Source organism: Culex pipiens, chromosome 2 (assembly GCF_016801865.2).
Source record: "Culex pipiens pallens isolate TS chromosome 2, TS_CPP_V2, whole genome shotgun sequence".
Lineage (NCBI taxonomy): Eukaryota > Metazoa > Arthropoda > Insecta > Diptera > Culicidae > Culex > Culex pipiens.
Window position 1 is genome coordinate 51535163 of NC_068938.1, and position 13377 is coordinate 51548539.

At 34.6% G+C, this 13377-nt stretch overlaps 1 protein-coding gene across 1 annotated transcript; it reads left to right on the top strand.

The window, feature by feature from the left end:
* The first annotated feature begins 212 nt into the window (after positions 1 to 212).
* On the top strand, positions 213 to 6457 carry LOC120423138 (glia maturation factor gamma). The gene is made up of 3 exons (XM_039586817.2): positions 213 to 450; positions 585 to 678; positions 5346 to 6457. The coding sequence occupies exons 1-3, from the start codon at positions 448 to 450 to the stop codon at positions 5663 to 5665; spliced, it is 417 nt and encodes a 138-aa protein (XP_039442751.1). The 5' UTR covers positions 213 to 447; the 3' UTR covers positions 5666 to 6457.
* Positions 6458 to 13377: the final 6920 nt, after the last annotated feature.

Here is a 13377-nt window from a genome sequence, read left to right on the forward strand (position 1 = left end):
TTGAAAATTTACTCTAGAATTTAATAATTTGGTGTTTGCAACTTTTAAATCGTTTTTTTTTTTTCAAAACGACTAAACTCTCTTAACCGTGCACGCCACCCTCCGGAACACGTTCACAGAGTTTTTGTTTTCCTTCTTTTATGCTTTCGTTCCTCCCCTTCTGTTTTGACAGTTCCAGCCAACATAACACAGCCACCCCCACACACACCACACCCCACCCAGCAACGTCGTCATCTTCAGTTTGCCAGCCGCAGCAGCCCGTCGTCAACATAAAGAAGAGGCATTTTTTCGCTCTTGAATTGTTTTTTTTTTTGTTTTATTCCTCCAGAGGCATTCCGATTTTATCACGCCACAGCCAGCAGACAGACGAAGGCTCTCCGCACGCAATTCTTATCAGCCGGTTGCATTTCGTTTCGATTTTCAGTGTTTTGCCATCCATCCGGAACAATGGTAAGAGAGATCCCCTCGACGCCCCGAATCGATGGCCATAATTAACGCTAAACGGTCATTTCCGTGCAACGAAAAAGAACACAAAGAAAGTGTCCCTTTAAATCCTAAGCAAATTTCGTTTTGTCATGTTTTAGTCGGAGGCCCAGATCTGTGACATCAGCCCGGAGGCCAAGGAGGAGATAAGCAAGTTTCGGTTCCGGCGGAATGCCACCAACACGGCCCTAATTTGTGAGTACAAAACCTTTTTTTTTTGCTGGAGGTCGAGTGGATCAGGCGATTATCGAGATGAGTCACAATCCTTTGGGATTGATTTGCAATGAGTCATTTGCCTGCAAGCTGTATCAGTTCGTATCTAGGCGTGTAATTAAATTTTGTACACTTGAATAATCGGGTTTCTCGAGTTGATTAGCTAACTTATGGGCATGATCGTTTCTCTTCACGTCTCTGAACTAATATGTACAGAAATACAGTGTACGGTTCAAAATTTTAAAATAAAACGCTGGTTTTTTTATCATTCATATTCGGTTCAACATCTAATATAAAATAATAAAATAAATAAATAAAATGAATTTTCATTGCCTTTCAGAAAAAAAAAACATTTAAAGAACGTGCTGAATAAGCATTTTTGATGCTTCTTATTTCTTAAATTGAACAAGAATCGGTTTCCAAAATTGTTAAGTACATATTGACGAATATTTTATTTTCGCGAGATTCTTTTTGCGTTGATGTACCTACATTGGAATTCCATAAAAGTTCAAAATATTTTAAACGAGCCCAAACATGCTAAATATGCAGAATTAGGCATTTTAGATTGTTTTCAGTTGATTAGTCTATTTCCATTGAAATTTACAAGTTTATTGAAAAAAATATTTTTTTGCCTTCTCATTTTCGGACCAATATTGAAGGGGGCGACATAAAATTTGGCCTTAGCATAATGAAATTTTAAAATATCACGAAAGAAAAAAAAAACGTTGTGTTATTTTTGATTATCGAGCTTAATTATGACCCAAAATAATAACTACTCTTAAATGATTTAGAATGTTTAAGTCCAATAAGGTGGTCAAAATGGTGGAGAAGGAATAATAATCCACATTAAATTAAAAATAAATTTCAGGGTGGCCACTCAAGTCGGGAAATCGGGAAAGTCGGGAATTCGCCAAAATCCGCAAAAATCGGGGAAAAGTCGGGAATTTTTTTTTTAGTCAGGATTTCCAAGCATACATGTTTGACAATTATTTTTCAACTCTTGAATAATTTCGTAATATTTTGTACAATTTTCAAATTAAATTCATTTAATTCTGCTTTAGTAACTTACTTTAAATTTAAGGTTCTTTTCACTATTTCAATAAATTTGAGAATGAAAAGGCCAAAAACTCTTTTTTTAATCTTTTAAAATAAATATTGGATACCTTTAAAAACTGATTTTCATATGAATCAAATAATCTTTTTTAATTTTTGTTTATCAAACAAGAGGTAAAGGTGATGAAAACTGTTTCAATATCAAAAACTATAGTTTGCCAATTTGAAAAATAAACATTGAAACTGTAAGTATTGTTGATATTTTCACAATTTTTAAAGATAATTGTTTATGTTTCTAGTCTGAATAAAAAAATGAGCTTCCATTTTTTTAAAGTATTTTTTTGGTATTTGTTGTTAAGTTTCTGTGTTTACAAAAATTACCAATAGCTTGTTTTGTTTTTAATTTTAGTTTTGTTTTGTTGATGTTTGAAATAATTCTTTAGATGAGAAATGCCTATTTTTAAAGCATTCTGGAAAAGTCGGGAATTTAAAAATGGGATTTGAGTGGTCACCCTAAAATTGGGCTTTTCGATCCTTTTTTATATTTTTTTATGTTGCGGATATAAACACTTAATGTGCGTAAAATATGTATTTTCTAAATCTTCTCTATTTTTTTTTACATTTTGAAAAGTATGAATCCATTTTGGCTTCTACTTATTATTCAAATTTGTTTCTCAATAAAACAGAATGAATGTTTATAAATTTCGTTTTGTTGTTCGGATCGAAAACTGGTCTACTAGCTTTCAGAACGTCTCAACTCAACCTAAAAAAAGAGATCATATATCGAAATCAATGTATTCATTTAATCCGTAGGTCTATTCCCGTCCTCGCCGAATTTGCAGAATTACTGATGCAGCTGCAAAATACCGTAGCGTGTGATTTTATAAATTGATACATTTGTGAACCACGCTAATGTAGGAGAAAGTGGGGCAAGTGTAACAAGCTAAGGAAATGCTCGTTATAACCCATTAAAAACGTCAAAAAATCTGTCGGATTTTTTATAATCATCTTATTCCAGGTCTTGACTAAGACTTTGATAGAACAAGTTTTAAAAGAATCCAGTTTTTAAATGTAAAAAAAATGATTTTAATTTTTTTGATTTTCTGTACGTTCTACTTAACTATTGGGCAAGACGAACAACCCGTTGGGGCAAGAAGAACAATGCATGAAACAACATGTTAATTTGCTAACAATTGAACTGTTATCACTTAGACACATCAGATTAGAATGTATTTGAAACGTTTCATTCATTTTTAGATTAAATAATAATATTTTACTAAAAATTTGACCTCTTTCACGAAAAAAAAAATTAATTAGATGATAAATACTAAATTTTCATAATATCACTATATTTAGTATGGACAATTTATTTTAACAATTATTTATCAGTTTTTAAGTACTTTTATGTATTTATTTCTCAATAAAATATGTTGTTGCAGCAATTCGTATTTTTTTCCATACTAAATATCCATATGGTGCACTTACCCCACCTGAACAAGATTTTTGATAAGCTCTCAACAAAAATAACCAAAATTTAAATCATACACTACTGATCTAGGAAAAATAGCATTTTGGAGCAATTCCAGCTCAAATCAGGAATTTTTCTGGTACTTTTGTACCCGACCCTCTCCGATTGCAATGAAACTTTTTAGACATGTTATCCTAGGTCTATATAAGCCATTTTTGTGTATATGGAGCCAGTTGCACTCGAAAATGACATTTGAGAAGGACGTAAAGGTTTTAAATATTTTTGTATTTTGTAAAATAAAATTTGCTGTATCTCTTAGCCGTTACATCGTATCAAAAAGTGGTCAAAGACAAACTTGTAGGAAATTAGACGGGCTTTTTGAAAAAAAAAATACACTGAAAAAAAATACACGCCAATTCTATGAGATTTTTCAATTTTTAAGTTTAAAAGTTAAATTTTAAGGTGATGTCACGATTTTTTTTCGTTCAAAATTTTTGTGATAATAGCCTAAAATGTGACAAAAAGACTCACGAAAAATGCAGGATGGTATGTCTCTCCTAAAAAATACAAAAATCATTTACTAAAACTGTTTTTTTTTTTGAAAAGTGGTCTAAACGTCAAAATTTTCAAAAACCGATAGTGGGAATCGATTTCCCAGACAATTTTACATAAATGTCTCCGTATTCCTATGTCCAATCCTTGTGAAGATACAGCGGTTTTAAAAATAAAAATGTTGAAAAAATAGGTTTTTTAGTGGTTTTTGGCAATTTCTATATGACAGACTTGATTTTTCAGTCTCGTGAATATTTTTATCGGAAAGCTCGTCCAATTTCCCATAAGTTTGGAGACATTTATGTAAAATTGTCTGGGAAATCGATTCCTACTATCGGTTTTTGAAAATTTTGACGTTTAGACCACTTTTCAAAAAAACAGTTTTAGTAAATGATTTTTGTATTTTTTTTAGGAGAGACATACCATTCTGCATTTTTCATGAGTCTTCTTGTCACATTTTAGGCTATTACAACACAAATTTTGAACGCTAAAAAATCATAACATCACCTTAAAATTTAACTTTTAAACTTAAAAATTGAAAAATCTCATAGAATTAAAGTGTATTTTTCTTTCAGTGTATTTTTTTCAAAAAGCCCGTCTAATTTCCTACAAGTTTGTCTTTGACCACTTTTTGATACGATGTAACGGCTTAGAGATACAGCAATATTTAATTTACAAAATACAAAAATATTTAAAACCCTTACGCCCTTCTCAAATGTCATTTTCGAGTGCAACTGGCTCCATATACACAAAAATGGCTTATATAGGCCTAGGATAACATGTCTAAAAAGTTTCATTGAAATCGGAGAGGGTCGGGTACAAAAGTACCAGAAATATTCCTGATTTGAGCTGGAATTGCTCTTTGATAAAACGAGCCTTAAAACGAACCCTAAGCCTTATTTTGTATTTTCCAAATATTATAAGAAAATAAAGGTTTTGGAAAAAAAACTTTATAAAATCTTATACCCCGTGGCGTTTACGTCGTTTTGGCGGTTATGTGATAGTAGAATCAGCTAATTGCATTGCTAGTAACAATTCCTCATACTGGAAATAATCAAAATTGTAAAAATTAAGGCCGTACGAGCGATTGTTCCTCTTGCCCCATATGGTCGTCTTGCCCCACTTTCCCCTACTAACAGCCACTAAGTATTTTAGAAGCGAGAGGACCATTGTTTATATTTAGATATCATTGAACATTTTATGATCGTTACGAATAAGATACTGATATAGGGGAGCCATGGGAACCGTCCAACGATGGTCATTTTTAAAAGCCATGCTTTATGGGATTAAATCCTAAAAAATATGGTGACTTCGGGAAAGTTGTTCCAAATTTAACTTAGCTTCTCCATCAAAAAATGTAAGCATTTTGTAAATTTTATGCCCTGCACAGGTTGGTACTGTTGCTTTTTTCATACATTGTGATGTTTTTTCCATCCATACACACTTCAAATTATTTGTTATCTTTTTTATCAATGGGTTGCACCGAGGGATACCCAGATATATACCTCCCTTGTACACATCATATGAAACCTAGCCCAAGATATGTAATCGATTTGATATTAAAAATCTTTTTCAGTGAAAATTGACCGCGAAAAGCAGCTGGTTACGGTGGACGAACTGCTCGAGGACACCCCGCTGGAGGATCTGCAGGAGCAGCTGCCGAGCCACCAGCCGCGGTACATCATCTACAGCTACAAGATGCTGCACGACGACGCGCGCGTCTCCTATCCAATGTGTTTCATCTTCTACACCCCACGGGACTCCCAGATGGAGCTGTGCATGCTGTACGCCAAAACGCGGATGGCGCTGCAACGCGAGGCCGACCTCACGCGCTACTACGAGATTCGCGAGCTGGACGAAATGACCGAGGACTGGCTGAAGGAAAAGTTGAGATAAGCGTTTGATAACCGTTTCATATATTCAGAGAGCCAAACGTTTCGCCAAGTAGAGAGACTGTAGAATTTTAGCGCTTTGCCCGTTTTCGCTTCCGGAAGTTTAGAAAGGCTTTTATGTTGGACGAGATAGAGAACTTTGTCACTATGCTGTACAAAGTGCAGCCTATTTTCGGGAATTTACAACAAGCTGGAATTAAGATTGAACTATATTTGATTTTATTTTGCTGAAAAATATAAACGTAGAAAGATCACATCATGACCAACTAAAATGTGATGTGTGCATTTCCTATTTTAAGATTCTTTTATTCGAAAAAAAACTGTCAGCATTATCCCTTTTAAAGACACTAGAGCTTAAGATGAAATCGAAACTAGAATTGTAAGAGTCGAACGATATCTAAAGTACCATTACTACCTAAATACTAAAGTAAGCAATAAACACACCTCGACGAGTTTGGAGAGCCTACAATTGGTCCAAAGGCGCGCACGTTCCCACGCATACACACAATAACTGTAAAATTCCAAAGAAACTGTTTTGCTTTCCTAAAGTAATTGTTTTACCTTGCGATTCGCGTTACGAGAGCATAAATCGAGTCCGCCCCTCGATTCTTGCGTCAATTTTGCTGTTTCAGAGCAACAGGTCCATAAAAGAAGCTAAACTACACTCATTTATTTGTCCCCGCGGCCAAGAGAGCAAGTTGTGGGTGAGTGGTGATGACCACCACGACGCCAACGACGAGTTGAGACATTCGACTGGCAGTCAAGGAATTTGCAGGATCATGAGCCATAAGCTGGAGAGGTATCGTACCATTAAATATTAATCCGATTCCGAAACACGAAAAAGGAAACGCGAAGCGACGATTCGAGGATTGCTTATACAAGAGAGAGTACAAGATATAATACATTTATAATTGAGTGATTTTGTTTTCTACTTGAGAGAAAAAATGATAACCAGAATAGCAATCATATACAGCGCAATAAAAAAACGGTTGGAGTATTCCACACTGATACAAAGTAAACGTGTTTTATTGTTGCACTGACTCTTCCTTTTAAAAAGAATGGCGACCTTTAACGCAATAAAAGAAACAAAGGCAGTAAAGATGGCCAAAAGACGTTCACAAATCACCTTAAGGTGCCAGGATTAACTTGGATTACTACGGCAGATTGAGACGTCAAGTTTACTTCTCAATGACTGTGAACCTGAAACGATTAAGCTGGCGTCAGTTGCAACCTAGATTTGAACCTACGACCTGTCGACCGATTTACCTGTTCCATTCACCGTTGTCCGCAGAAAAAAAAAACAGGGTTGCAGTTAAGCTTGAAAATTTGAGAGAATCGTGAATGATTTAGAAATTTGAATATTTTTTTTAAATCAGATAATCCAAAAATTTCCATTCTAACAATTTTTTCTAAATTTCCGACCGTTTGCTAGGAAAAAGAATGTTTGGATATTGCAACTTAAAAATCTATTTTTCAACCTTTTGTGGTCGTACAAAGTGTAATTGTACTTAGAAAAATAAGTTCTATCACACAACCCTCTTATCAAAAAATTCTTTCAAACAATTGTATAACACTTTGATTTTTTCATGAGTTTTTTTAAAGTAAATTTGTGGGAAATGGTCTAGCTTGAAACATATTTGTCATGCCCGAAATATTATCTCTTAACTTTTTATGAATAAAAAAATATCTCTTCACTTTCACTGTATTTTTTCTATAAGCACCAGGAGTTGCCGGTATCTGTCGCGTGTTTACACAATCCCTTGTGACATTCTCCTTTTCACTCTCATTCTCACATTCACAATCATCCCCATTCAACAGAGCGTAGCCAAAGCCGCCACAAAATAAAATTTGTCAACGCAGTTTAGCGGGACGTAATAAGTGATCGGTTCCCAATCCCCCTCTCGCGATCTTTCATTGCGGTTTTCTAAGAAAATAAAAGAATCTTCGGCGAGTGTCCTTAAACGAGAACTGAGAAGGAGAATTCTCTCGCGGGCAAGCACGAGATAAAAGAAGAAAACCCGCTTCCTAATATTTTGGTGGAGGAATTATCAAATGATAGTTTTCTTCTATCACTCATTTACAACACTGGTCGGCACATTCAGAAAAAATGCTACCGTAACACTTAGTTTCTAATTTACCATTTTACATTCACACACTAAATTCTCAAATTACAGAAAAAACGATTTTTTTAAATATATTTATTATATAAGACCAAATGTGCCATCTTTTGAGGTATTGCACAAGTAGATGAAAATGTGGCCAAGTTATATTTTTTGAAAACATGATTTTTAAAGATAAATTGAATTGTCTTAATAAGTTTAACTTTGCAGTCAAAAAGGTCAAATTGGCATGAAAAAAGTTTTTTCAAAACATAAAAAAATGTTTAACAAATTAACAGATCAAACAGCTAAAATTACATTATCATGCGTTGATAATATTTCAATCATGTTGGGCTCGTTCAAAATTGCTTTGTGAAAAAAGTTTCAATTACACTTAAATTTTCGAAAAATAATGATCAAATAGTGTGCTAAAGGAAAAAGCATCCAAAAACATATTTTTTAAATAAAATGGTATGTATAACTTGGATTCATTATCAGATTTTTTGAACCGTACTTTTGTTTAAGTTATTTTTTAAAATAAATTCTTTGATTTTTTTTGTAAATTTTTTGACAGCAGAGCAATTCTCTACAAATCGATCTTTGTATTTTTTAATCCGGCTGACACTTTTTTGGTGCCTGCGGTATGCCTAATGAAGCCATTTTGCATCATTAGTTTGTCCATATAATTTTCCTTACAAATTTGGCAACTGTCCCAACGAAAATTATATATAAAAATTCATAAATCTGTATCTTTTGAAGGAATTTTTTGATCGGTTTGGTATCTTCGGCAAAGTTGTAAGGACTACGCTGAAAAAAATGATACACGGAAAAAATTTGTTTGGTGATTTTTCATTTCATTGTTTGTCACTAAATCTTGATTTGCAAAAAAACACTCTTTTAATTATTTTTTTTGATATGTTTTAGGGGACATCAAATGCCAACTTTTCAGAAATTTCCAGGTCGTGCAAAAAATCTTTGCCCGAGTTATGCATTTGTTAATCAGTACTGTTTTTTTTAATTCTAAATATTACACGCAAATTATTTTAACTTCATTTTTCGATGTAATATCAAATTTGCAATAAAAATGTACTTTAGTGAAAATTTGATAAAGTGCACCGTTTTCAAGTTATAGCTATTTTAAGTAACTTTTTTTGAAAATAGTCGCAGTTATTCACTTAAATCGCAGTTACTCACTTAAATTCACTTGCCCAATTTTTAATATTTTTTTTTGATGGGCTGAGAAAATTCTCTGTATTTTGCTTTTTTGATCTTTGTTGATACGACCCATAGTTGCTGAGATATTTCCATGCAAAGATTTAAAAACAGGAAAATTTATGTTTTCTAAGACTCACCCAAACAACCCAGCATTTTCTAATGTCGATATCTCAGCTCGATATTGTTTTCGTCAAGATCGGAAAATATCACAAATGTTTAATTTTTTAACATTGAAAATAAGACCATTAGTAGCTGAGATATCAACATTAGAAAATGGTGGGTACATTTTTGTATGGACAGCAGCCAATTTTTTTTATGGAAAATTATATGGACAAACTAATGATGCAAAATGGCTTCTTTTGGCTTACCAAAGGAATCAAAAAGTTTCAGCCGGATTAAAAAATACAATAAATTGTGAAAACCAGCGATGGAATAATCATCATCAAAAGAAAATCTTTGGATGTTCATCAAGAGAAAAAATCCGAAGGGAGCTTGGCTCTCCTCTCTCGCGCACGAAAGATCGGCAAAAGGAATCTAAAAAAATCATCATCTTGATTATTCGGCGGAACATCTTTTTCACTATTACACTTGCAAGTGTAACGTCACACGTCGAAAAATGACCACTCACATTTTGTAGAAGGGCAATGTGTGTAAACAAAGTGAAATAAATTTGTTTAAGTAGTGCTGACAAGGAAATTAACAAAAAACAAAAAAATTTCTTTTGCATGATTTGCCTCCCATCTCTTTCGCGGGTGAAGTAAGCTCGCAAGCGTAATTGATTTTTTCGCGATTATTCCATCCCTGGTGAAAACTTTTGATTATTGCTTTCAATTCAGTTTAAAATGCAATATGAATCGAACATTTTATAAATAAAACTAGTTTTGCCGAATTTTAGGCAAAATTCTTGCTTTTTTAAATACATCTTTTAAACACCTTTTTTAAACACTATCAATTTTTTTTCTTAGATAGTGCATGGACTTTGTGTGGCCTACCCCAGAACATGTTAATAATTTTGAGCAAACAAATTGAAATCCTATAAATTACGGTACTCAAATGAGTTACAAAATGATCTTTTCCGAACTATTATTTTGGACGGTGAAAATAAGACCATCTCACCACTTCAGAAGGACAAGAAAAGAAAGTGAGTCCAATATGAAGTTGTAAAAACTGTTATTATGTTTGTACAAATAATAAATAAGTTCAACATTTTTTTCAAACTTGATGTTGAAAAAATAGCAGCTCTGTGACTACGCTGAGATATGTACAATTACCTCAAATGGCACAATACCGAGTGCATTGTTCACGACCCGACCGTAGATCTACGTTTAATTCGTTGTACGTGAACTAGGCGATGACGACTCGTTGTTCTGAGACAGTACGTAAAGAGTCCTACAACTAGGCTAATGCGTTTTTGATTTAAGACTAAACCACCTGTTTGCAAATGCGGAGCCGCTGCACGGTGCATTCAAATGAGACAAGACGAGTCGTGACAAAATTCCGCCGCAATAAGCCGTTAATCGGTGAACAGGAAGATGAATAGAACACTGTCGTTAAAAATGCACCTGACTTTTGAGAAATGGACAAATTATGCAAATCGACAGTCGTCGAAAGCCATCGCCGTGTGTGGTCCCGAGCGTGGCGCACCTCTCGACGATGGGGTCAAAAGGTGGACACCACACTATCTCAATTCTTAATCAGATTAATGACCTCACAAGTGAGACAATAATCCACGCCCGAGAATTTTTGAACATCACTCATTCAGCGAATTCTTTTGGCCCTCCCCTATGGGTCCACCTTGAAGGTGCGTGCTTTTAAAGTCAAATTAGCCATATTCTTACGTCTCTCGCGGGCTTCATATTTATATTTTTTGAATAAATTATTCTGAAATCGTCACCCGGTCTTATCTCAAACCCCATACTATTAGCCAGCGAATATAGGTAGAAGATGAAGACTTTTGACACAGCTTTTTAGCTTGAAAATGCGGATAGATGACGACTGATGTTTCGTTGAAGAGTTGGATGGTTGAGAGTGGACAGAAAACTAAACAGCATTTAGGGACCTGGCATCACTTCTTCAACACACACCGTCGCGTAACGTAAACCATATTATTCACATCAGCGAAGGCTCGTGCGGCAAACAAGTGCAAGAACAGAGATCAAGGAACGCGATCGGTTGTGTTTTAGAATAGTGTGGTCCTAAATTGTATCAACTTTTATAAAAAGAGGATACCAGATTTTTAATTTGTTCAACAAATTGATTTTTTAAGTTTCTTCAAAACTCAAGATAAAATTTAAAAATAAGAATTTATAGATTTGTTTGGAAAGAGAAATCATCAAAAATTTAATGACTTAAATTAAGACTCGAGGTAATACTAGAAAAAATAATAGAAACCATGTCTTCCAATCACACTAAACAGCATTAATCGTAATCCTCTCCATAGAAGTGAATCCTTCCGGACGGTGATTGATAAGTCGCGAGAAGAAGGAGGAGCAGGAGTCGTCATTGTCGTCGCCGCCGCCGTCGGTCGACATATAGTCGCCACTGGGCGGCGAGGCTAGATTAATGAATGATGACTGAGAAATCACTTCACACAAACTCACCGTACCTATAAGTTTAGTTTAGTGTGTGCACAACGCGGTGACATCAGCCTCCGAATCTGCCACACCGGTTTATTATATCAACATCAGCCGCACTAATGTTTGCCCAAGTTCGGTCAGCTTTCGAGCAAACATTTCAGGCTCTATTCAGAGAGGATGCTTATGTGCGTGCTATACGGTGGGCTTGGCTTAGCAGAACTCTAGTCGGCCGGTCAGTCGAATTGCTGAAAAAGGCAATTTCAACAATATTTGCGAAAGTCTCTTGGACACTTTTGTCAAAGCTGGTGATATTTTCATTCATATTTAAATCACTTATTGAGTTAACCAAAAGCGACATTCACATTTGATCGTTACTTTTGGACACTGTAATATTGTCCAAGACAATGTATTGTTTAAAATTCGGTTCACTTGGTATATATTTGAATATATTTAGAATTTCCAACATTTGCATTGCATTCTTTAAGTTGTATAGAGCGAAAAACAAAACATGTTAAAACATGTTTCTGAACCCTAAAAAAAACTAATTGAATAAAAAAAAACAACAAGTTAAAGTTGTTAATTGATATTTTGACAGTACAATGTATCGCTTTTGTCTAGACGACAGTGAAAGTTCGGCCAACGCACATCTTAAGACTCAAATCTTCGGACGCCACGTGTCACGCGAGCTCGTGGGCGAAAACGGCTTACGCATCCGCCAAATGGGAGCGTGTCTCCGTCCACCCTTATGCGTCGTCATCGTGCTGTTTTATCTCAGGGAAATTTTTGGATATTTTGGGGGATTAAATGTTTATTGAAATCATAACAGAAAAACCCAGAATTCTGTAAAAAAAATCCATAGCAAAATCAAGTCACAATAGACAACTGTCAACCACTTTGCCAAGTAACACATGATCTGGCCAAACATTCAATATTACGCCCTTATGAAATGTTAGTCTTGATTTAATTTTTTTGAAAAAATTGTTTTCGAAAAGATCGAAAAATTTCACGAATGTTTCATATTTTAACATTGTGAATCGGACCATTAGTTCCTGAGATATCGACATTAGAAAATGGTGGGTTGTTTGGGTGAGACTTAGAAAACATCAATTTTTCTGTTTTTAAATCTTTGCATGGCAATATCTCAGCGACTAAGGGTCTTATCAACAAAGTTCAAAAATGCAAAATATAGAAAATTTACTCAGCTTTTCAAAAAAAGTTTTTTTCAATAGTGGGCAAACATGGGCACTAATTTCAAAAAATGAATAACTGCGACTATTTTCAAAAAAGTTACCAACAAATGGCTACAACTTGAAAACGGTGCACTCTATCAAAATTTCACTACAGTACTTTTTGATTGCAAATTCAATTTTACATCGAATAATGAAGTTGAAAATTTTTTGCGACCCATATTTCGATTATTTGAAAAATCAGTAGGGTAGAATAGTCATCAATGAGACACGGGGAACAATGATAAAATGGCTCTCACAAGTCGTAGTTTCAACCAATCAGGCTCATATTTGGGGGAATGGTGTGTCTACTGGATACACGTCTGCCATAATAGTGGCTTTGGTTATGGACGCTCCCTTGAAAAGTTATTCATAAATGTTTGATTCTGGGGTGTAAAAGTAAATTATGGACAAAAAATACTTTTTCGCTCGTAGGCTGCCATTTACACCAAAACTAATATTTCTTCAAAAAATTTTCGATGTTCCAAAGGGGCCTGAGTTGGCCTACAATGTCCTTTCATTAGGTTTGGCCAAAATTTAGAATATACCCAGAATCCAGGGCTGTCTCATTGTTCCCCACTCATTTCAGCCCATGGGTAA